The 25,200-nt window shown below is 47.5% G+C and overlaps 1 protein-coding gene across 2 annotated transcripts in view; it reads left to right on the forward strand.

Annotated features, from left to right (window-relative positions):
• Window positions 1-25,200, forward strand: part of PDIA5 (protein disulfide isomerase family A member 5) — a 93,079-nt gene that overhangs the window by 64,031 nt on the left and 3,848 nt on the right. For both annotated transcript variants that reach the window (XM_055568396.1, XM_055568397.1), the window contains exons 12-15: window positions 11,710-11,780; window positions 12,339-12,499; window positions 16,252-16,382; window positions 22,376-22,446. In XM_055568396.1, the coding sequence (XP_055424371.1) occupies window positions 11,710-11,780; window positions 12,339-12,499; window positions 16,252-16,382; window positions 22,376-22,446 (434 nt within the window). The remainder of the gene's footprint in view (window positions 1-11,709; window positions 11,781-12,338; window positions 12,500-16,251; window positions 16,383-22,375; window positions 22,447-25,200) is intronic.

The following is a 25,200-nucleotide window of genomic DNA, read 5'->3' on the forward strand; positions in this document are numbered from 1 at the left end:
ATGCCCCCCGCCCCCCGGAGTGACTGTCACTCACATGGGGAGATAGAAGAAACAAAGTGGGGCTCCAAGGACGGGGGCCTGAGGAGCAGCCTGTCTCTCCCACGGGGGTCCTGGAGCCTAAGGAGAAGCTGCTGGGGAATCAGAGCACCCTTGCCGCCCCTTCCCCAGGGCAATTGCAGCCTGCCCACAGCCCTGCCCCATTTCTTGGCAGCAGCCCGCCCAGGATGAGAGGTTTTCTTTGCCATAACTCCTGGTAGCAGGTGTGTGCCAGAGATTCTGGGCCGGGCCTGCCTTCAGGAGCTGGGCTGCCTGTCTGGATTCAGTATCAGACCCCTGTCAGACCCCAGAATTTCTGCTTCTTACTTCATTTATGTCTACTCCAAGTAATATGTGATCCCTGGGACAGTACAGAGAAATATAAACAATTAGGGAAAAAAAAACTATGTATAATCCCATTATTCAGAAGCAGCCACTTTCTTTTTGTCATCATTCTTTCTAGTTGATTTTTCTTTTTTATTTTTCCCTTGTTTTCAACTTTTAAGAAAATTAACATAAAGTTAAATGGACTTTTTTTCCCTAATATATGTAGATCTGTGTAACCATCTTGCCATAAAACTCCTTTGTGTGATCACTCTTATTTTTTAAGGGCACAGATAATTTAAGAACAATGTTAACATTCTTGTTATTGGGGGTGCAGAGTTCAAGGGATACACAGAATATAGTGTAAGCAGTGACAGTCCCCTCCCCACCGGGCCCCCCTTCTCAGGGTTGACCAGTGCTGACTGTTGGTTGTCCTTTTTCCTCCTGTGCTTCTCCCTGAATAACAGGGATCGTTTCTTACCCATTTTCCTGTGATTTGCATTTTTTTCACTTATCACTATATAGGTCTTGAATATATTTTTGTGTAAATGTAAGATGTTAGCATATAAATCTACCACAGTCTTTTAAACTAGTAAATAGTATTTTATAATTTACATATGCTATGGATTTTAAACCATCCCATCATAGACATCTATCTCCAGTATTTGTCCAGACAATGCAGTAAACCTTTATAAGCACATGTATTAGGGAACATGTCTAAAAGTTGAGATGTGTTCAACTCCTGGAAGGGAGGGTGCTAGACCCTGTGTTAAGTGTGCTTGAGCCTTGATAGATGCCACCCATTTCTCTCCAGGAAGGGCTCACCACACCCGGTGAGCAGTGCGTGACAGAGCCTGCCTCCTCGCCAGCCCTGAATACTATCAGCTGTTTATATTCCTGCTAGATGGGGCAGTGGGACAACTTGTCCACAGCCCCCAGGCCTCCAGGGAAGTGAGCATCCCTTCATGTGGTAATCAGCCTTTCGTACTTCTTCTGTGAGCCAACTGTTCATTCCCTTTGCCCGTTGTTCTATGGGTTGTCTTTTTCTTCTTGACCTAGAGCTCCATACTTAGGGTTATTAATTTATCTATTTTCTGTGTTCCAGATGTTCCCTGTTGGTCTGTTGCTTACTTTTGGTCTATGCTGCCTTTTCATTGTACCACAGCATTACATTTTTATAGTCACATACAAGCTAGAATGTTTATTGAGCACTTGGTGTGGATCAAGCATTGTTCTAAGCACTTTCCATATATGGACTCATTTAATCTTCACAACAGGTCCTGTGAAGTGGGTATCATGATTATCTCCATTTTACAGCTTAGGAAAGGGAGGCACCAAAAGGTTGAGAAGCTTGCCAGAGGTCATATATCCAAAAAGATAGGGCCAGGGAAAAACCCAGGTCCCAGGGGCCACAGCCTGCAAGGACCAAGCCCTCTGAGAACCTGCCTTTTCCCTCTTGACCTCTGGGATATCCATCCCTGGGATGTAAAAATAGTGTCCTAGGACTTCTGGGTGGTGCTAATGGTAAAGAATCCAGCTGCCAGTGCAGGAGACAAAAGATGCAGTTTCCATCCCTAGGTTGGGAAGATCCCTTGGAGGAGGGCATAGCAATCCATTCCAGTATTCCCTGGAGAATCCCATGGACAGAGGAGCCTGGCGGGCTACAATCCATAGTGTCAGATTCAGACAAGACTGAAGCAATTTAGCACAAATCTATTTTGTGATATTTTTATTTTTCTCATTTTGCTTTTTAATTCATCTGGATTTTTCATTTGTTTTGCCAGGTGGGAGGAAGGGATTTCATTTTAAGTTCTTTTTTCCATGCTTTTTCATTTATATTTTTCTTAACATAATACAAGACAATGTTATTAAAAATGCTTATTTGTTCATACTTTTGTGGTCACATAATATTCCATTATATAATGGCACCATAAATTACCTAACCAGCCCCATAATGTTGGAGGTTTGAGTTGTTTACTGTATTTCCCCTTATAAATCATGCTGCAGAGGGCAATTTTCGTGTATAAATATTTGTCCATGTGTCAGATTATCTCCTTAGGATAGAAGCCTGGAAGAAAAAATTTTACAGCTTGTTATTTACATTTTATACTAATGTAAAGGAAGGGGGGGAAAAATCCCATGCTTTCTCTTTAAATGAGAAAGATGAGCCATTCATCAGAATGTGTCTGCCCCAGAGTGTCTGAGTGTCTACAGTCAGCTTTGGTGCAGGTACAGCTGGAAGCCTCGAAAGAGCCCTGAGGTCTCCAGGGGGGACCTGTCACAGTGTTAAATGTTAAAGCATTAGTGTTTCTGCTAGCATCTTTAGGAGCCCCACCTTCCTGACTTGTCCAAGCCAAGGTCCAGGCAAGGCAGCAGGAATGTGGCTAGGAAAATCCAGTTTCCTCTCGAGTGCCAGGTATTAGGGAGCTTTCTAGAATAATCTGGTCCCCTGGAAGATTCTGGTTACAAGAGCCAGGAAAGTCTCCATTGCTGGTCTGTAATAAAATCCTAGGTGTAACTGAAGTTAATGGAATCCAGAGGAATGCGAAGGCCTGAGGTTGACGGGAAGCCAGCATTTCCACAGCCAGAAAAGAGTGTGGTCGCAGAGCTGCTGGGCAGCCTCTTTGCCAGGTCGTGAAAATCGGTGTAAGTGTACTTACACAGCTGATAAAAACCCAACAAGGAAGTTTGGCAGTAAAACTTAAGGGCCCATCAAATCACAATCAGGACAGTAAAATGCAGCGGGCTGGAGTTCTCACTGTCCTGTCCACATAGCTGTCCTGGAGGCTGGGGTCCAGGCAGTCACCACTCACACTCTCAGCTCCCCAGGGCAGGCGGCTGCCAGCGAGGGAGACCTTTGCTCAGCCAGACAGCTCTTCTCTCAGGGACCTGGCTGGTTTCCTCAACCCAACTGTTTACAGAAGTTTATTGCTTAGCCTTTGTATCTTGTTCAGGGAGCAGAGGGAATAGCGGCTGGTAGTGAAAACCAGTAACTCTATCAGGAGAACTCTTGGAAATGTATGGGAAACTTCAGGACGACATCCAGATATATTGGAGATTTCCAAAGATGTTTTCCAGACCTAGTAAGGAGCACGGAAGTGTATAAATTTGGGGGTGGGGGTGGGATGCGGTGAGGCTGTGCACATTGTAAATGACATAGCTACTGGTTTTACTAAATAGAGGTTTAGTCAACCTAGTAACTGGTGTGGTTTTTGCCCCAAAAGAAAGCGGACGCTCTCCTGACCATCCCTTCCTCAGCCAGGCATGAATGATTCAGTTCAACCATGTAGGCACTGCTCTAAACCTGAACAACACAGCCATTCATTCAAAAAGTGTGTGGGATGCCATCCTCAGCACCAGAGATGTGGTGGGGAGTGAGACTAAGTGAGATCAGTGTGTACAGAGCTTCATCCCAGTTGGGGGATTGGAGGGTTCAAGTAAGCAGATTACTCCAGCTATTTGGAGAACAGTCGAGAAAATAAACAGGCTGTTCGAAGCGAATGTGATGCGTTGAGCCTCCCTGGGGTTAGGTGGTCAGGGAATTTCTCTGTAGAAGTGAAATGTGAGCTAAAGCCTGCGTGATGTGAAACGGTCAGCCATACAAAGACCTGGGGGAGGATCGTGTTCCAGGCAATAGCTCATTAAGAGCTGTGAGGGTAGAAATGAGCTTGCTGAGATAGGAAAACAGAAAGAGGTCACAGGTTGCAGTGTAGAGGACAGAGGGACACTCCCTGAGTTGAGGTTGAAGGCAGGAAGGTCTGATTATGTGGAGCTTGTGGCTGTGGAAGGGAGTTTGGATTTCAATCTGCTTGTGATGGAAGCGATTGGAAAGTTTTGACCAAGGGAATTTGATAAGACTTATGATTTGAAAAGATGCCCTGGTCACCCCCTAAATATCAGGACACAGCAATCTAACAGTCACAGGGCATTGCAAAATGAACTACCATAGGAATATATGAATAAAACATCCTTTATGAGTAGAAGAGAAATAGGTGGTCTAGTGGAGCTGAAGTGAACTGGAGAGTCAAAGTCTGGGCCAGAGCTGGGGTAGACACTCTGTCTGGAGAGGCCTTGTCCATCAGGGCTGAGGCTGTGATGGAGTGAGCTAGGGGCTGTGGACAGAACTTCGGGAAAAAGACTGGCTTGTGTGGTCGCAGTGTGCTCCAGCCAGAAGCCTTGTAATCCTACTTTGTAATCCCATCTTGTTTATCCATGGCCGCGGGAAACCCACCCCCAGTTTATCACTTCATCTCCCAGAGCTGTCATTTCTGGTGATCTCTGTCCTGCGTTTCGTGAGGCTGCTGAGACTGTGTGGAAAGCCAGTGCAGAGAGAGTGAGCCCTTTTATTACTTGGTAGAGTCCTACAGACGGGGCTGGAGGTTCAGGAGAGCCGTGTGTGCACACCACAGAATCTGTCACCTCCGCGTGTCCTCCAGCCAGCCCTCCCATGTCTAGGGCAGGCCTCACGGGTCGATCACAGCTCCTCTTCCCTGTGAGCTAGTTTTCCATCTCAGGAGTCCGTCTCCAGCCCGCCGCTGATAGAGGCTGGTCGGCGATGTGGAGTCCGTTTGCTTCCCCAGGGAGCAGTAGCATCAAAGGACTGAGTCTGTCAAAAGTATGAAGGTGAACTCGCTCATCTTCAGGGGTCCTGCCTCATTGACTGGTACGTTTTGGAAAGAAAAAAATGGTTTTCTGTGAGTGACTTTGTCTTTTTTGTCTTCTCAGCCCTCATTTTCACATAGTCCCACTGCCCACCTTTAACGTGGGCCCTGCTGGCACTTGCCTGACATTACATTCTTATCCTGGTGGAGGAGGGGGTGGTCAGGGGAGCATCCCCTTCCTGCCCCTCCTGCCTGCCGTGGAGGCCTCTTAGAGCCGGAAGCCCGGGTCTCCTGAGGCTTGCCAGGCCTCTTTTCCTTCTGCTCTTCTGGGTTGAGTGGCTCTGCTCAGGCCACTCACTACTTACTACAAGGCAGAGAGAACTCTTGGGTGTCAGACCCCACAGCAGGGGGAGAGCCTGTGAGCTTCTTTTTCTCAATGTCTTCATGCAAGGTGAGCCCCCTCCACCCCAGGGGGAGTCAGCCTGGGAGCTGCGGGTTGTGGCGAGGAGGGGGTGGTCACCTCGGGGCAGGGTGCTGGGAGTTCTCAGCCTGGAGGCAGACCTGCGGATTTCTCTAAGAGTTGTAGACCCCCCTGACTGTAAACCCCAGAGAGTGATTTATTCCTTTTATTTTAGTCAGATAAAAAAAATTTTTTTAAGTCAATATATTTTATGTTAAGTCAGTAGAATCCTCCTTAGAATATCTGATTTACTCCAGACATGGGGATCCACGTGGAAGGGAAGCTCAGTCTGACACCTGTGTAGACAGCTCCTTGTTCTTCTACCCCGACCACTACGGGAAAGTGACTGCCTCGGAGTCAGCGCTTCCCTGTCTTGGCCTCTTATAAGACCAGGGGTCTGTGAACCAGTCAGGACATTCAGAGCCCTCTGAAGTTATTCATAAATACAGACCGTATATGCATCAATATGGGGGAGGTGAGAGAGAAGCTTCCATTAAATTCTCAAGAATGTCAATGGCCCAAAAAAGCCCAGAGTCCTCCCAGACCAGAGGAGGATGCTCTCTGTTTGGCTGTTGTGGGCGGCTGCTGCCTGCAGGGAGAGGCCCGTGGGGGAGTCCCAGGCTGGACTGTGGGCTTTAAACAGAAATAATGCTGTGCTCTACATGCTTCAGGAACATCCTGTTAAATGGGCTTTTGTGGTCATTCTTGAGGCTCTACGTAGAATCTGTGTAGAAGATTGTTTCTGTGGGAAAATCACATTTTCATTTCCAAACAAAATTTACCAAAACAAAACAAAAGATACTTTTGTAGCTCAGTTGTTTATAAAGTGTACATGGGCTCTGATCATACTAAATGTTCAGCTCTGGAGAATAATGTTCTTATATTTTAATATTGTGATGACTTTGATACCTATATGGTTCACTGGGGTCCCAAGTGGCCTCTAGTCAGACCATGAACCCACAGGTGTCCTCTTCCTCTGGCTCATTTGAGAAGGACCAACATGTTAGTGCAGCTGAGAATCGTGGCCACTCCCCGGGCTGGATTCCGTCACTGGATTTCGTCCATCGAGTCATCTCATGGCTTCCCCGAAGCACTCTCTCCAGAGGAGGGCTTGACAGCACTGGCCTGCATTTTCTATTATGTGTGTGTGTGTATATTTGTATTTGGGGGGTTGCAGTTAGGATAGACACTGCAGGGCCCCTGTATTTTCTGTTATATGTGTGTGTGTGTGTGTGTGTTTGTATTTGGGGGGTTGCAGCTAGGGTAGACACTGTGGGGCCCCTGTCACTGGGAGGAACAAAGTGAGCATAGACTGAGGAAACTGGAACAGACAGAAATCGAACGTGTGTCTCAGGGCCACGTGGAGCTGAGCTCTGCAGGAATGACCTTGAAGGAAAGAGGAACTTTTGTCCTAGCCAAAGTGCTCAGATGGAGGCAGGAAAGCTGTTTACATGGCCCAGTGGCTTCTGGGGAGAAGGGTTTGTGTGTGAGAGGGCTCCTCTGATAATACTGGTGTGTGTCTTCTTCCTTTCTTTTTTTGTCCCAATTCTTTTTTTTTTTTTTTTTAATTAAAGTGTAGTTGATTTACAGTATTATATTAGTTTCAGGTATGCAACATAGTGATTCAATATTTTTATAGATTGTACTCCGTTTAAAGCTTTTACAAAGCAATAGCTATACATCCCTGTGCTCTATCCTTGTTGCTTATTTTATACATGGTAGTTTGTAACTTTGCATCTCATACCCTTATCTTGCCCCTTTTCCCTTTCCTCTCCCCACTGATAACCTCTGGTTTGTGCTATCTGTGAGTCTGTTTCTGTTCTGTTATAAACATTTGCTTCTTTTATTGTTTAGATTCCACATGTAAGTGATTAACATAGAGTATTTGTCTTTCTCTGTCTGACTTCACTAAGCATAGTACCCTCTATGTCTATACACATTGTTACCAATGGCAGAATTTTATTTTTTTTATGGTAGGATAATATACCATTGTACACATGTATTGCCTCTTCTTTATCCATTTATCTGTTCATGGACACTTCAGTTCAGTCGCTCAGTCGTGTCCGACTCTTTGCGACTCCACGAATCGCAGCATGCCAGGCCTCCCTGTCCATCACCAACTCCCAGAGTTCACTCAAACTCATGTGCATCGAGTCGGTGATGCCATCCAGCCATCTCATCCTCTGTTGTCCCCTTCTCCTCCTGCCGCCAATCCCTCCCAGCATCAGGGTCTTTTCCAATGACTCAGCTCTTTGCATGAGGTGGCCAAGTTGCCTCCATATCCTGGCAGTTGTAAATAATGCTGCTATGGGCATTGGGGTGCATATATCTTTTCAAATTAGTGGGGTTTTTTGGTTTTTCTTTCAAAATATATACCCAGGAGTGGACTTTCTGGGCCATTTGATGGTTCTATTTTTAGTTTTTTGAGGAACCTCCATACTGTTTTCCATAGTGAATGCACCATTATATTCTCAATGGTGTACCAAGGTTCCCTTTTCTCTACTTCCTTGCCAACTTTCGTTGTTTGAGGACTTTTTTGACGAGAGCCATTCTGAAAGCTGTGAGGTGATATCTCATTGTGGTTTTGATTTGCATTTCTCTAATGATTAGCCCTGGAATTTCTTTGGAAGGACTGATGCTAAAGCTGAAACTCCAGTACTTTGGCCACCTCATGCGAAGAGTTGACTCATTGGAAAAGACTCTGATGCTGGGAGGGATTGGGGGCAGGAGGAGAAGGGGACGACAGAGGATGAGATGGCTGGAAGGCATCACTGACTCGATGGACGTGAGTCTGAGTGAACTCCGGGAGTTGGTGATGGACAGGGAGGCCTGGCGTGCTGCAATTCACGGGGTCGCAAAGAATCGAACACCACTGAGAGACTGAACTGAACTGAAGGATTAGCAATGTCTTTGGGAAAATGTCTGTTCAAGTCTTTTGCCCATTTTTAACTCAGATTGTTTGGTTTTTTGATTTTGAGTTATATGAGCTGTTTATGTTTTGTTTATTAACCCCTTATCAGTCATATCATTTATAAATATTTTATTCCATTCAGTAGGTTGTCTTTTCATTTTGTCAGTGGTTTACTTTGCTACACAAAGCTTTTATGTTTAATTAGGTCCCATTTGATTATTTTTGCTTTTGTTTCTTTTGCCTTAAGAGACAAATCCAGACAAACTTTACTACAATTTGTCAGTGTTCCACTTGTGTTCTACAAGTTTTATATTTAGGTCTTGACTCTGTTCTTTTTCATATATGGTGTGATAAAATGTTTTAACTTTATTCTTTAACATTTAGCTGTTCAGTTTTCCCTGCACCACTTACTGACGAGAGTGTTGTTTTTTCTTTGTATAAATTTGCCTCCTTTGTCACAGATGAGATTAATTGATCCCAGGTGGGTTTATTTCTGGGATCTCTATTCTGTTCCATTGATCTCAGTTTTTGTTTCACTACCATAGTGTTTTGATTACTGCAGTTTTGCAGTGTTGTCTGAAGTCAGGGAATGTGGTATCTCCAGCTGCTTTGTTCTTTTTTCTCAAGATGACCTCGGCAATTCAGGGTCTCTTGTGGTTCCATATAAATTTTAGGATTATTTATTCTAACTCTGGGAAAAATGTCATAGGCATTTTGATAGGGATTGTATTAAACCTGTAGATTGCTTTGCTAGTATGGACATTTTAATAATTAATTAATTAATTCTTCTAATCCACAAACACAGGTCATCTTTCCATCTCTGTGTATCATCTTCAATTTGTCATCATTGTTTTATAGTTTCAGAATATAGGTCTTTCATCTCCTTAAGTTTATTCCTAGATATTTTGTTCTTTTCAATACAGTTTTTAAACAGGATTGTTTTCTTGCTTTTTCTTTCTGATAGTTTGTTATTAGTATAAAGACAGCGACATATTTCTGTGTATTAAGTTTATATCCTACAACTTTACTGAACTCATTTGTTAGTTCTAATAGTTTTTTGGTAGAGACATTAGGGTTTTCTATATGTAGTTTCATGTCATATGTAAATAGTGATGATTTTATTTCCTTTCCAGTTTGAATGCCTTTTATTTCTTTTACTTGTCTGATTGCTATGGCTAGGACCGTGTTGAGTAAAAGTGGTGAGAGGAGACATCTTTGTTTTGTTCCTGATTTTAGAGGAAAGGCTTTCAGCATTTCACCGCTGAGTATGATGTTAGCTGTGAGTTTGTCATGAATGGCGTTTATTTTGTTGAGCTGTGTTGCCTCTGTGCCAGCTTCGATGAGAGTTTTTATCAAGAATGTACATTGAATTTTGTCAAATGCTTTTTCTGCATCTATTGACATGATCTTTTTGTTAATATGTTGTATCACATTGATTTATTTGCAGATATTAAACCATCTTTTCATCCCTGTAATAAATCCCACTTGATCATACTGTATGATTCTTTATATATATTGTTGAATTTGGTTTGCTAATATTTTGTGGAGTATATTGCATCTGTATTCATCAGAAAGTTAGTTTGTAGATTGTTTGTTGTGCTTTTACCTGGTATCAGTGTCAGGGTAATGGTGGCTTTGTAGAAAGAATTTGGGAGTGTTCCATTCTCTTCCATTTTGAGGAGCTAGTTTGGGAAGAATAGATATTAGCTCTTCCTTACATGTTTGGTAGAATTACCCTGTGGAGCTATCTGGTCCTAGACTTTTGTTTGCTGAAAGTTTTTTTTTTAATTATGAATTCAACTTCATTAGTGATCAATGAAGTTGATAGTAGTGATCAATGTGTTCAGATAGCCTATTTCTTCCTGATTCAGTCTCCAAAGATTATGTTTCTAGAAATTTGTTCATTTTTTCTAGGTTTTGGTGTATAACCATGGTAGATTTTTTCATATCTCTTATAATTGGTTGTTATTTTTCCTCTTTCATTTATTTGAGTCCTCTTTTTTCCTTAGTGAGCCTGGCTAAGGTTTATTAATTTTGTTTATCTTTTAAAAAAAGCCAGCTCTTGGTTTCATTGATCTTTTGTATTGTTTTCTTGGTCTTTGTCTTATTTATTTCCTCTCTGATCTTTGTTATTTCCTTCATTCAACTGACCTTTAAGTTTGCTTGTTCTTTTTCTAATTCCTTTAGATGATAGATTAGGTTGTTTATTTGAGATGTTTCTTGAAGTTCCCCTTTATCATTATAAACTTACGTCTTAGAACTGCTTTTCTGCATCCCATAGATTTTGGAAAGTTGTGGTTCCATGTCTCGGTGTTTTCTGATAGCCTCTTTAATTCTTTATTGACCTGTTGATTTTTTAGTAATAGCATGTTGCTTGGTCTCCACGTATCTTCCTTTCTTGTCTTTCTTTTTCCCAATAATCAGTAGTAGAATCATGGTACTCTAAGCTCCCCAGCAGCAGCACACACCGCAAGAAGGCCAGGTCACGTCCCTGTATCCAATTAGCCTTGTCTGTGTGTGCCCACCCCAGCCAGCTTTCCCTTGAGAGCGGTCTCCAGCCTGAACCAGTCTGGTCCTACTGGCTTCATAGCCCCTTTTGCCGAGATGCTAGAAAATTCTCTTTCTGCTAAAATGAAAGCAATTTAAAAGTGTCCTGTTATCACCTACAGAAAGTAGGTGGTGCTTCCTTTTTAATGTATCAAATGTTATTATTTGTAACATTATTGCATTCAAGTGGTTGTAAGGAGAAGAGGGCAAAGCAAAGCAGTCTATCCCAAGAAAATGCCATTTGTTTGGAAATGACAAGTGCTTGTCAGATCATACCACCTCCCTTGTGGGGACAGTCAGAACTTGATATTTCCCCCATTCTCTTGCTTTTGTGAATTCTTATTCTCAGTTCAAGGCTCAGTTCACTTCTGCCTGCATGGTGCTAGGAAGCACACGCTGCTGGTGGCCGTGGCCTCCAGCTAGATTGCTTGGGTTTTCAGCCCAGCTCTGTGACCTGTGGCTGTGTATGAACCTTGGGTAGTCATCCGCCCTCTCAGTGCCTCAGTTTTCTCATCTGTAAAATGGAGATAACATAGTTCAGACCTTGTAGGGCTGTCATACAGATAGTCACCTAGAGCAGGGCCTGGCACATGGGACCTATATACATATCACCAGTATTGTTGATGTAGTTGATTCATTTTTGCCTCTTGTGCCCCTCCCACCTCCAGTGGATGAGGTGAAAGCTTTCTTTTCTCTGAGCTGGTACTGTTATTCTTTTCTCTTGGGTACCCCTGATATCTAGTACTAGGACCCAGCCGTTTTCCGGAGGCAGGAGACATCCTTGGAGCCTCCATGCCATGGGGATGGTTTCTCTTGATTTCTTCCCACAGGGTGTGGGCACTGTAAGAAAATGAAGCCAGAGTTTGAGAGTGCAGCGGAAGTCCTCCACGGAGAAGGAGATGTAAGCTTGCTTTCTTTAACCTCCCCCATTGCTCTCTACTAAATTCGTATCATTCAGTAATATGAACCATTAGGACAACTTTCCCCTGCAAGCTCTGTAGCAGCTCCCCAGCTCCATGGAGCCCTGCAGGCCTTCTCTGTCCTTGAGTAGATGTGTCTTAGTCAAGCAGGTGGGGCTCCTACCAGGGGTGGAGCAGTGCTCAGAGACTATGGGGTCTGGTTCAGAGGAATGTACCTGGAGGTACCCATCCAGGTGACCTCTGCCAAGGTCATGGGTTCTGGGATGAAGCCCCATGGTTCTTTTTCTGTGGGACCTTGCCTATCGGGAACTGCCGCAGTCTACTCTACCTGGTTGATGGGGGCGATAAAAAGGCTTCATCTCAGGCCACAAATGAGATTGGTGGACATGCCAGTGTCCAGTTGTTCCTGGGATGTATGGAGTTCCCGCCCCATGAGGTTCTGACAGGCCCAGGGTGGGCTGGGGCCGGCGTCTGGGCTCCTCTTCTGCCAGCACCGCGTCTGAGGGTGTCATGCATGGTTGGCCTCTCCCCCGTCCCAGAGCTCTGGTGTCCTTGCAGCTGTCGATGCCACCGTCAACAAGGCCCTGGCAGAACGATTCCACATTGCCGAGTTTCCTACACTCAAATATTTTAAGAATGGGGAGAAGTACGCAGTGCCTGCGCTCAGAACAAAGAAGAGCTTCATCGAGTGGATGCGAAAGTGAGTCTGATGGTCTCGATAGCACGTGCTGGTCCCTGGCTGTCGGCCGCTGGACAGGGCCTTGAGGAGATGAAGTACACTTAGGAGCCGCTGACCTTGGCTCAGGGCCTGGGAGCCAAGACAGATAGGGCTTCCCAATCCTCAGGGCACCTCGGGTGTGCTGACCCCGTGTCCTCATCCAGCAGGTCACAGTAACCTTTCTAGGTGTGGTGGCATCAGCTGCAGGAAGCCATGTGATTCTTTATTAGGACAGCCTTCCCCAGTGTGCTAGCCCCAGGTTTCATCATATACACTTTATGCCATTCCTTGTGAGTGGACAAAGGAAACCCAGCTCTTCACATCCAGAGCTGGACTCCAGGGGCCCAATTCTGGGCCTTCAGTAGTGTCCATGGGGTGGTCCGTGGTGGTTTCGGGTTGAAAAGAAAGGGTTGAAGAGCTCCCTCTGCCTGGGTATTAGTTTGTGAGGGCTGCCACTGCCAGGACCACAGGCCGGGTGGCTTAATAGCAGGAGTTTTTTTTTTTTTTTTTCCTTTTTTGTTTTTTTTACAATTCTAGAGACCAGATAAGACGGGGGTGTTGCTTTCCCTGAGCCTCTCTGTGGCCATCTCCGTGTTCTCACATGGTCTTCCCCCAGCTGTGTCCTAATCTCCTCGTCTTTAAAGGATACCCGTGAGATCAGATGAGGGTCTACCCGAATGACCTCATTTTAACTTACCTCTCTAAAGACCCTCTCTCCACATACAGTCCCGTTCTAGGGTATTTGGGATTAGGACTTCAGCATAAGAATTTGGGGTAGGGCACACAGTTCACTCCATGGCAGCCTGCAAGTCCAAAAAACATCATGAGGAGCCTTGCAATTGTTCATTCGAGGACTTTGGAACCTGCAGTTATTAGCCTCTCCCCCTCCTGCGAGGGGACTAAGGGCCACCACACAAGTGCTTTCTCCTGTCCTCACCCCTCCCCCGAGACACACACCCACACATAACTAGAATATTTTAGAATACTGCTCCATTTCTGCCCCATACCTTTCCCTTACCTGAGGGAAAGGTAAAGTCAAAGAAGACACTCTCCAGCCTTTGCACAGGCCCCTAGTGTGTGGCATAATCATGCCCGTGTGAGAACCAAGACTTGAGAGTCACCCAGTGACGCGAGAACTCTGCAGAATAGCAGCATCCAGGGGCAGTTACTTTGTCAGAACACTGGTCCTCAAACTTGGATGCATGTAAACATTACCTGGTGTTGAGGCGCTTATTGAAGTGCAGATTCTGAACCTTTGATTCGGAAAATGTGAATGAAAGAAATGAGTGATGGGGTTTTGAGAAACACCAACTTATGGAACAGGAGCAAAGTTTCCACTTGGTTCAGGAGAGGCTCCTGGCAAGAGGTGAGTGGACTGGTCAGGTCCTGGTCTCAGCCCCTCCAGTCTCCTGCTGATCACTAGGGGTGGATGCTCAGAGTAGCCAGGCCTTGTCTTAGGGCCAGAGGGAGCAGTGGTTCATCTCCAAGAGGAACGAGATGCTCTCTCTGCCAGTCCTCTGGTGCAGGAAGCAGGTTGCTCTTCACACCTACCTCTCTGGCCTCGCTCTGCTGACAGGGCTGGTTCCCTGGGAAGGACTGAGCAGGGTGAGGGCTCAGGTGAGGTCCCTGGTGTTTGCACTGTGGTTAGAGGGCTGGGGGAACCAGAGGATTGATCATTGCCAATCCTTGGCCCAAAGGACTGGACACAGATAGCGAGCATGGAGGGTCTCTGTCCTTCCTGTCCTAGTCACCACCTGAAAAAGCACTAGGATAAGAGCATGGGCTTCAGAGTCTGAGAACCCTGCACTCAGATCATGACCCTGGGCTGTTTACTTGACCCTGCTAAGCTCCAGCTTCCCATCTGTAAAGTGGAGACAATATTTTCCCATAGACTTGTTCAGAGAATTAAATTGGATTATTGTGCATGGTGTGTGGAAATACTCGAGGAAGCTGTGTTTGTTATTGATGCCAGTTCTCATGTGGTGCAGTAACCAATGGTGCCACCACCTAAGTGCTGGAACCTCCCAGCCTTGGCAGCATGCTTGTATAACTTTTGCCCCATTTTATACTCAGATCCTACCAAGGCCTATCCCTATTTCCTTGGTTCAGAGAGGTGAAGTGCCTTTCCTCGGGACAAATTGTGGTTCTTTGGGAACTTAAAAGGAATCCACCAGGCAGAGCATCATTTAACAGCAGATGCTTTGAGATAATGAGGGGCTGAGGCCATCAGCAGGAGGGCGAGCAGATGGTGTCGGATGAGGTTGATGGTGCTTCCAGGCTTGTGCACGAGTGACCCAATCAGGTAACTAAGATGTGCCCACCAGCAGACCAGCCCAGGGAAGCAGGATCCTGGGACAGAGCAGAACAGAGGGTTGGTGGGTGGTGTCAGCTGGGGAACCCAGGGTGTATGAGGGGATCTGGAGGGCAAAGAACGGGGCAAGACAGGAAGGCTGGGAGAGGCCAGTCTTGGTCACAAGAGCACGGGTGCCATTAACCAAACGAAGAAGGTGGGGAAGAAAACTGTTTCGGGAGGTGTGGAAGAAGGGGAACAGTTCTAAATCTTATTGGGATTGGGGTGACAGTTGGACCTCCAGGTGGAAATACCGGGAGAACACCTAGAAATGGGCTTGGATGAGAGGTCAGGGCTCAAATCATCCTCAGCCTAGGGGGTTATGGAAGCCACGCAGATGGATGAAACTTTTTGAGAATTGCAGGAGCATGGAGATGGAACCAGAAGAAGAGAATGGGCTTTGGGGAAGGTGGGTGGGGTATCTGCAGGTGCCTGGAAGGAGGGCTTCTGAAAGATGAGCATGAATTTGGGGCAGCTGGCACTGCGCTATGCTGCCCTCGCTGGATACAAGGCCTGAGGTCTGGTGAGCAGGAGCTGTGTGGCACCAGGAGAAGAAGGGAGTGCAGGCAGGGAGTGGATGTGGCAGCATGGGTTCTGGACCACTCCCCAGAGCCACTTCTCAGAGAAGGGAGAGAGAAGCATGATTGTAGGAAGAGGGTCAAGGGCAGCAAGGGCTTTAAAAGACCCTGGAGATCTATACTTCTGTGAGGCAGAGTGGAGGGACCAGTGGACAGAAGTAGCCTGAAAAATTGTGAACCTTTATCGAATGCCTGTCTTTTATGAGTGCTTACAGGCTCTTAGCAACTGATAGTTGCTTGACCGACTAGGTGCTTTACATGCTCTGTCTCTGCTCTTCTTAAGGATCCCAGGAAGTAGGTATCATTGTATTCATTTAACAGAAAGGAAAGTGGAAGCTCAGAAGGGTTTGGTAACTTAACCTAAGGTCACGCAGGTGATCGGTAATCTGGATTTGAACGCAGACCCTACCTCACTCTTTAGCCCATGCTCTCTCCACCAGAACAAAGGCTCGGGAGCAGAAGATCATGGAGTGCTTAGGGTACCAGAAGAGGCAGGAGGGAGGGAAAGAGGGAACCCAGGTGCTGGGGTTCTCCCCAGGGTGAGGAGACGACTGGAGAGGCTCCTTGTCCCCAAAACAGGCTCAGGTCCTTTATACCTTCACAAAATGGCTTCTTAAGAGGCTCCTTGGAGGGAATCTTTGCAGACAGTTCACTTTTCTTTCTGTTTAAACTGAGGATTTGAATTCAGTTTTGGGCAGGATGCAAAGTGATTTTCTCTTACGTGCTCCCTTGAGTGGTTGGGGGTTAGCGGGGTGGTGGAAGCACTTCTCCCAGTGACTGTCTCCCCTCCACTCCGATTCCTTTAGCCCCGAGTCCCCGCCACCCCCAGACCCCGCCTGGGAAGAGCAGCAGACCAGCGTGTTGCATCTGGTTGGGGACAACTTCCGGGAGACCCTAAAGCGGAAGAAGCACGCCTTGGTCATGTTCTACGCCCCATGTAAGTCGCTGGGGTGCTCGCCGAGGGGTGCAGGATGGGGTGAGAGATCCCCCTAGGGACCTGGGCAGCCGCAAGCCAACCCTGGGCCATTTTCGCTGTGAGCAGAGCTCTAGTTTCATTCCTGGCTGAGGTCCTTCAGAATCCAGGGCCGGCTCGGTTGGGTTCTGTTCTCACAATAATCCTAAAGCCCTCTGCTTCTGCCTGTGCCTGGGGCCTGCCTTGTATTAATGATTACTCAGCCACCTCACGTCCCTGGACTCTCCCCATCTGGCTCCCTCCATCCCTCCAGCCATTGACTTCACCTTTGAACCCTGGCACTTCTTAGCTGGGAATTCAGCCCGCCTCATTAGGCCTCTGTGTTCCTGTCTTCCTGAGCACCGCCAGCCCAGCCTCCTCTCCCTGACCTTCCTGAGTGGCTCTGAAGCCGTGGGGTTGAAGCTGTGGTGAAAGTTCAGGCACATTCGCTAAGAGCTCCCCACCAGGATCCCCATTTTAATCAAAGCTTAAGTTGAGGGAATGACGTGTCTGCTGATGTAGGTGTTTGTGATCTCAAATTGTGTGTGTTCCCATTTTAAAGTTGTTCACTGATGCGTAAAGGAAAGGCTCTTGAATTTTTGCTCTGCCCTTTCTCCCCCAGGTTATAGCTTAGTGTAATGGAATGGGGATAACAAAGCTGTACTCTACAGAGAAGCAGGCAGCTCAGTCTAGTCCTAGCCTCCTGTCCCTTCCTCTCCAGTGAAGAAGGTCTGCTCAGCTCTCACTGTCCAGGCAGGTCGCCTCCTGGCCTAGCCTCCAACCCCGCCCTCCTGTGGCTGACGCTTCCTCTGGTTGTGCCTTTTCTTCTGCACGTGGGCCTTGCGCTCTTTCAGTCCCTTGCAGAGCTTCCTCCTGTCCTCCTCTGTCCTGAGAGTAAATCCATAAGACTGTGTGGATCTTAAGAAGCTGTCTTCCGTCCAGGCAGAGTTGGGGGTACAGCACTAAGACTAGGAGATGCCTGACTTGCCTGAGGCTTGGCAGCAAGTTAGTGATGATGGAGCCCTGCCTGCGGCCTGGGCTGATACCCTGTCTTAGTCACAATCCTGATTCAGAGGGTAGTTACTTCCCAGCACCTGGTGAGAACCTGGCTGGAGAGAGAGTCTTTGACCAGCCATGGGGTGGACTTGAGAGAGTCCAGACTGAATACTTTCCCCAAATTCTCTCCCCCTGCTCCCAGACCTCAGTGGGGACACCTACCCTGCTGGGGTGCTAATGACCTCCTTAAAGTAACAGCTTTGTGCTTCATGTTTGGGACCCAGGATACCTGGGAAAGAGGCCTGGTCCCTGCCCACCTCAAAAGTCTCACAGTCCATCCCAATGAGAAATAACTAAATGTGATCCATGCAGGGCCTGTTGCTGAGCGACTCAGCTGCTGGCAGAGGGCTTGGTGTCTGGAGTCTCCCATTTCCCTTGCTGCCATGTCCTGCCCTGAGCTCTGCTCCGGGCTCTGAGATGTGTGTTCATCATTGGACAGGAGCAGAGGGGAGGGGACTACCTAATGGAAAAAAATCTTTAAAATGTTTTCAGCAATAAAATCAGTTCAGTTCAGTTGCTCAGTTGTGTCCGACTCTTTGCAACCAAATGGACTGTAGAGCACACCAGGCTTTCCTGTCCATCACCAGCTCCCGGACCTTGCTCAAACTCATGTCCATGAAGTTGGTGATGCCATCCAACCATCTCATCCTCTGTTGTCCCCTTCTCCTCCTCCCTTCAATCTTTCCCAGCATCAGGGTCTTTTCCAAGGAGTGAGTTCTTCGCATCAGGTGGCCAAAGTATTGGAGTTTCAGCTTCAGCATCAGTCCTTCCAGTGAATATTCAGAACTGATTTCATTTAGGATGGACTGGTTTGATCTCCTTGCAGTCCAAGGGGCTCTCAAGAGTCTTCTCCAACACCACAGTTCAAAAGCATCAATTCTTCGGCACTCAGCTTTCTTTATAGTCCAACTCTCACATCCATGATCACTGGAAAAACCATAGCCTTGACTAGACGGACCTTTGTTGGCAAAGTAATGTCCCTGCTTTTTAATATGCTGTCTAGGTTGGTCATAGCTTTTCTTCCAAGAAGCAAGCATCTTTTAATTTCATGGCTACAGTCACCATCTGCAGTGATTTTGGAGCCCAAGAAAATAAAAGTCTGTCACTGTTTCCACTATTTCCCATGAAGCGATGGGACCAGATGCCATGATCTTCATTTTTTGAATGTTGAGTTTTAAGCAGCTTTTTCACTCTCCTTTTTCACTTTCATCAAGAAGCTCTCTAGTTCTTCTTTGCTTTCTGCCATAAAGGTAGTATCATCTGCATATCTGTGGTTATTGATATTTCTCCCAGCAGTCTTGATTCCAGCTTGTGCTTCCTCCAGCCTGGCATTTCTCATAATGTACTCTGCATATAAGTTAAATAAGCAGGGTGACAATATACAGCCTTGACATACTTCTTTCCTGATTTGGAACCAGTCTGTTATTCCATGTCCGGTTCTAACTGTTGCTTCTTGATCTGCATACAGATTTCTCAGGAGGTAGGTCAGGTGGTCTGGTATTCCCATCTCTTGAAGAATTTTCCACAGTTTGTTGTGATCCACACAGTCAAAGGCTTTGGCATAGTCAATAAAGCAGAAGTAGGTGTTTTTCTGGAACTCTCTTGCTTTTTTGATGATCCAGCAGATGTTTGCAATTTGATCTCTGGTTCCTCTGCCTTTTCTAAATCCAGCTTGAACATCTGGAAGTTCACAGTTCACGTACTGTTGAATCCTGGGTTGGAGAATTTTGAGTATTACTTTGCTAGTGTGTGAGATGAGTGCAATTGTGCAGTAGTTTGAACATTCTTTGTCTTTGCCTTTCTTTGGGATTGGAATGAAAACTGACCTTTTCTGATCCTGTGACCACTGCTGAGTTTGCCAGATTTGTTGGCATATTGAGTACAGCACTTTAACAGCATCATCTTTTAGGATTTGAAATAGCTCAGCTGGAATTCCATCACCTCCACTAGCTTTGCTCGTAGTGATGCTTCCTAAGGCCTGCATTCCAGGATGTGTGGTTCTAGGTGAGTGATCACATCGTCATGGTTATCTGAGTCATGAAGATCTTTTTTGTATATGTCTTCTGTGTCTTCTTGCCACCTCTTCTTAATATCTTCTGCTTCTATTAGGTCTGTACCATTTCTGCCCTTTATTGTGCCCATCTTTGCATGAAATGTTCCCTTTGTATCTCTAATTTTCTTGAAGAGATCTCTAGTGTTTCCCATTCTATTGTTTTCCTCTATTTCTTTGCACTGATCACTGAGGAAGGCTTTCTTATCTCTCCTTGCTATTCTTTGGAACTCTGCATTCAAATGGGTATATCTTTCCTTTTCTCCTTTGCCTTTAGCTTCTTTTCTCAGCTATTTGTAAGGCCTCCTCAGACAACCATTTTGCCTTTTTGCATTTCTTTTTCTTGGCAATAAAATAACAATAAAATAATATATTCTTATTTATCCTATAGATAGTGTATAGTGAAGTGAAGTAAAAGGGTTAGTCACTCAGTCATGTAGTCTTTGCTACCCCATGGACTGTAACATATACTTAATTTGTATATAAAGAATCTAAATACTGCAGAAAGGTCACATACCTGATAAAGGTAGGTGGAAAGTAAAAAGCAAGCACCCATTTGCCCTGTCCCCCTGTATCCCACCTCCCCCCACATCCTCCCCCCATAGTTTCTACACAGCTCTTCTGCTGTTTTGTTGTTCTCTCCTGTTCCAAGCCCCTCTGTTTGCTCTGAATGGTCTGGTCATGATGACTGCCTCTCTTAGGCCAGCTTGGCTGAGTTGGAATTGGAATTTTCTGTCCTGTCCTTGGTCTTTGTTCCTCTCTCCCAACTCTGGGAGGCTGCTTTAGTTTCCTGCGACACAGAGGTGGTGCCTTTTTAAAGAGCCCATATTAAAAAATCATGCCTCTTCTGGCCCACCTGACATGTCTGGGGAACATCTTCATGCCCTTTCTAAAACAGCCTCCCCTGTAGTTATTCATCTGCCATGCTCTTTCTTTTGGGTAATGAGAAAATGAGATGTAGCAGAAGGCCATTAATCTGAGATCTGGGTGCTTTAAATTGATGGTAGCAGGAATTTGCACTAAACTGACAGTGACCTTTATACTTTCAGTAAGCAGAGAAGTTAAAAAGGAGAAATTAGTAGTGATTCCAGATTTGGGGGAAGGGAGTAGCTTATTTCCTGCCAGCCTGATGTCTTAGTGGGCATTCACATGCCACTCACAGGGGACCTCTAGGTACTGCAGGGCATACTTTGATGAACTCTCGACCAGTATATTTTGCTCTTTAAATGTTTTGAAAGCTCTATACCATCATTCCTTTGTAGTATTGATATTTGCATGAATTTGAGCCATTCTTCCCTCTATTGGGAAAAATTAGTACCGTGTTCTTATAATTGCCATTGGCATCTGCCATGAGTTAGGCTGTGCTCAGTACTTTGTCTCAGTTCTGGTGTAACTGTGACCAGCCCAGCTCTCTTCTCTACTCCTGTGATGGACGTTGGGAAAATCCTCCCATCACCACCGTCCATGCTGCTCTGGGGCCAGCTGGCCACTCCACTAGCCAGGCCATATGGGTGGTCCTGCCCATCTCAGAAACCAGCTCATGTGCTAAATTCAGATTAAAGTTGTAGCTCTGCCTTAATTTGGTTTCACAAAACCCTTTGAAATGCCAGTCATTATTACCTTATTTTAAAAAGAGAGAGAGCAGATGAGCCAGGCTGTATCTGTTCTCTGCCTTGGCTTCCCCAAGGCTGTTGGAGGGCCCGAAGGCCTGGTCCAACTGTTGGTCAAGAAGTTGGCTGGGGCCCAGGCTCCCCAGGGTGCATCTGGCCTCTCCCACCTGTGTTTTGATCAGAATTAATTACCACAGTCAGGGAACTCCTTCCCTCAAAACAGTTCTGTTTTCTTGGCAGTTGGGTTCAATGTCTGGAGAGTGGTAGGGAGAGGTGGGTTTGGGTTTTGATGGACCAAAGCTGAGGGGAAGGCCAGGAAAGCAGGTTTGGGACAGAGCAGCCTGCAGTTTCTTGGGCTTCCTTCCTGGAGGATGGTGTCCTGGGCTTGCCGAGACAGGAGAAAGAGGCCGTACGCAGGTGGGCCCCATGCCGGGGACCTGTCGCTGGAACCGGAGGGGCTCGGGGCAGCACACATGCCACTGTCCCATTCAGGGCTTCTGGAGCTATGGTCCTCATCCCTGGGTCGGGAACCCAGGCCCTAAGAAGCGGCAGGGACTCCGGCAGCTTGTCCTCCTCTTATCCTGACCTCAACGCTCCCGTTCGTGGATCCCGAGTTCAGGCGGACTCTAAGGCAGGAGTGGAAGGACAGCATGACAACCAGGGGTCCTCGGTCCAGGGGTGAGGGCTGGGGGGAATGTGGGAATCGACAGCAGTGCGTGAGCTGCCCGAGTCGGGCCGAGTGCTTGCTCCCACCTTCCACTGTCCCACGTGCGCCTTTTCAGTCGTGAAGTGGTGAGCTCTGCCATTGTCACTGGGGCACAAGAAGGAGCTTCATAACAGGCTCCGAGAGGCCAGAGCACATGTCCTCCTCTTCGAAGCCCGAAGCTCCCGCTGCACCCTGGATCAGGCTCTTCTGAGCCCTGAGGGCAGCCCTCCGTGCAAGGAGCTTGCAGAGCAAGACCACAGTGTCTGTGTCCCCCACCCCCAGCCTTGGGGGTGGGTGTGGGGTGGGAGGGTATGGGGTGGGAGGTCCCAGGCAAGAGTGAACCTCACTCTGGCACAGGCCTCCTGCAGAGCCCTCGTGCGGACAGCAGACGCACAATGGAGAGTTCGAGTGGTGGGGCTGATACCTGAACCCTGACGGTGGGTGTGCAGTGGGTGGGAGTCAGATGAACCCTGAAGTCTGCTGGGAGGAGAGAAACTCCTGGAAAGGCCTCTCTGGAGGTTCCATGTGCAAGGCTCTCTCCTTCGCTCTCACACAGGGTGCCCGCACTGTAAGAAGGCCATTCCACACTTTACTGCCACTGCTGATGCCTTCAAAGATGACCGAAAGGTAAGGACACCCTTCCTCTTCATCTCTTGTCCCACCTCCAGCTTCCCATTACTACCAGTGCCCACACCTTCCTCCCTTCTGTTCAGGTCGCCCTCCCCAAGCAGCTTCTGCTGAGACATAGGGATTTCTGGCAACCAGGACATCCTTTTTAGAAGGCAGGATAGAGCTGGCTGCGTTTATGCTGCAAAATCTACTGAAAGGGATACACTGAACTGTTACAGCCCTTCCTTGAAGGGAGGGGGTGGTAAAAGGGTCATTTGTTCATTCTTTTTTAATGCTCACATCTTTTTACGGTAGGATTTGTAGTCATGCACTACTTGTATAATTAAAAGTACAAATGAAAATATCCCACAAAAGTCAACTGGAGGCGGCCAAGGTGGAGGAGAGCAAGGCCATGGGAACGGAGCCTCATCCTGCCTAAGTGAAAGGCTCCTGCAGCTGCGGACTGATGAAGCAGAAAATTAACAAACTAGAGCTGCAGATCGGCTTAGAGCACAGGGAAGGGCCCAGGCAGTGCCCCCGGCAGCTCCAGCAGACCAGGCAGACTCCGAGGCTGCAGGGGCATATGGCAGCGGGAAGACCCCAGAACTCAGGCTGGTGCATCTGGGCTGCTGCTAAGCTGTGTGAGCTGTTAGACTCTCCAGGTCTCAATGTTTCCTTTTTCTAAAGTCACAGCGCTGGTTTAGATGGTCTCATAGACTCTTCCCAGTCTGGGACTCCATCGTAGGAACCTGTCCCATGAAATGCCCCCAAACACACTCACACACACCCAAATCCAAAGTCCGATACATCTCTGCCTTATTTTTCCAGGTGGAATTGTCAGGCACAGCTGGGGCAGGTGGGATACAGATGCTGAGATCGCCTTGCATTGGCCCCACGGTGGCAGTGATGGGGTGGTGAGAGCTGTATAGAAACAGTGAGTCAGAGGAAGCCAGGCACATGTGGGAGGACTCAGACTCCAGACACCTCCCTGAATCAGGAAGTCCCATGGTCACCTGCGAGCCCTGCCTGTGCCCTTGAGACACCCTTTACCATCAAGAGGGAATATAAGGACAGAAACTTCACTTGGCTTGCATTGAGAGGGGCATGGCAGGGAGCTGCTTCCTGTCTTCTGTCTCCCTCACCCCTCCACCCACTTCTGCCACCCTCGACCTGAGCAGGGTGGCTGCTCCCAGTCTGGCCGCTCCAGCACAGCCCAGGCTGCTCGTCCCTGCAGGGCTGGGCGTGGGTTGGTTCGGGGAGGCCTTTACTCCCCAGGACCAGAGCTGGACTGGCAGTCTCTCCAACAAAGCTCCCATCATTCTTTACCCAGAACACTTGGTGCCCTGGGCACACAGGAGGTTGACCGGAGTGGGAGCTCCCCACCCCTTGGCTGCTCAGGTCTCCAGGGCCCGTGAGGGGATCACACCAGTCCTCATGAGACTAGGCTGTCTGTGCCCGCCATTGGCAGCTGAGGGCTGTTCCTTCTCTTCTCCATCCCCCCTGCTGATGAACAGGGGTCTCGTTTCCATGGTGACCCCCTCCTTCTCTGAGATACTGATATGCCTTTGCTTAATTATCTTAACTCGGGCCAGTAACGTTGCTGACCTTTTTCTAGAGTTATTCCTTGTCTCTCCTTCCAAGCCAAGCATCACCCTCACTCATTTTCAGGAATACACTTAACTCTCTGTCCCCGGCAGTTGGCAGGCCAGCTTTCCTGGAGACGGCTCTCAGTAGCAGCAGGAAGCATCCTGTTTTCAGCCGGGGTGCTGGTGCCGTGATGGCTGGGTGCCATCCTAGAACTATCAGATCAGAGCCTTGGGGGATGGCTCCAGGAATTTGTGCTGACCACAGGCTGGTGTTTAGGGACTGCTGGCCTGTCCAGCCCTCTCCTCCTCCTGAGGGATGAAGGCCCAGAAAGGAGGAGCTGTGTCTCTTGCCCAGGGACACCCTGTGTGTCACTGACAGCCAGAAGTGGGTCTCCTGACTCCCGATTCTTCCTGACACCCCATGCTGCCACCTGTGAGGCAGAATTGCATTTTTTTCCCACCCAGAAGCTTGTCCCTGTTCCTTCCCCAATCAATATGCAGTTGGTTGTTCACTTCCATTTTCATAGCCAAAGTCAATATTAGCTCCTGCAGAGATTTATTTTACTGAATCAATAAAGCCACATGAGGCAGCTCATATTTTAACTGGGGAGCCTCCCCCTCCCAGGAGGTTACTGGGGACTTTAGCAGTTGACATGCTGGGTGTAGAAAGGGCCGCACACTGTTAATGTTGGAACAGGAGGCGTTCTGGAGGAGGCCGTGAGGACAAGGATCTCAAGTGGAAGGCTGACCATTGGCCTGGCAAAGTGGGGCCCGTCTCTCACGGCTCAGCAAAGTGTCCCAGCGTGGGGGTGGGGGCAGGGGGTCAGCAGTTCAGCACAGCCCCGGCCAGGTGCAAGGTCATCCGAGGAGCAGGCCCTGGAGCAGCGGGAGCCCCTCTGTGATTGGCTGGCGAAGCTAGGGTGGCTCTGGCTGTGTGGTGTGTGTTGTGTATCGTCCCTCGAGTTCATAGAAGGGAGCTCTCCCTGAGGGCAGAGACCTCATTTGCCCTTGAATCCCCCCCAGTCTTGACGCCTGAAATCTCTGTAGATGTTGACTGGATAAAGGACCTGGGTAACATGTTTGATAGTTCCTAAGTGCTCCTCCTCTTCTGCTGGTATTACTTCTAAAGCCTTTTGTTACGTTGTCCTCACAGGCGTTTAGTCACCTCGGTATTATTACTCTCTCA

The sequence above is a fragment of the Bubalus kerabau genome, chromosome 2 (assembly GCF_029407905.1).
Source record: "Bubalus kerabau isolate K-KA32 ecotype Philippines breed swamp buffalo chromosome 2, PCC_UOA_SB_1v2, whole genome shotgun sequence".
Lineage (NCBI taxonomy): Eukaryota > Metazoa > Chordata > Mammalia > Artiodactyla > Bovidae > Bubalus > Bubalus kerabau.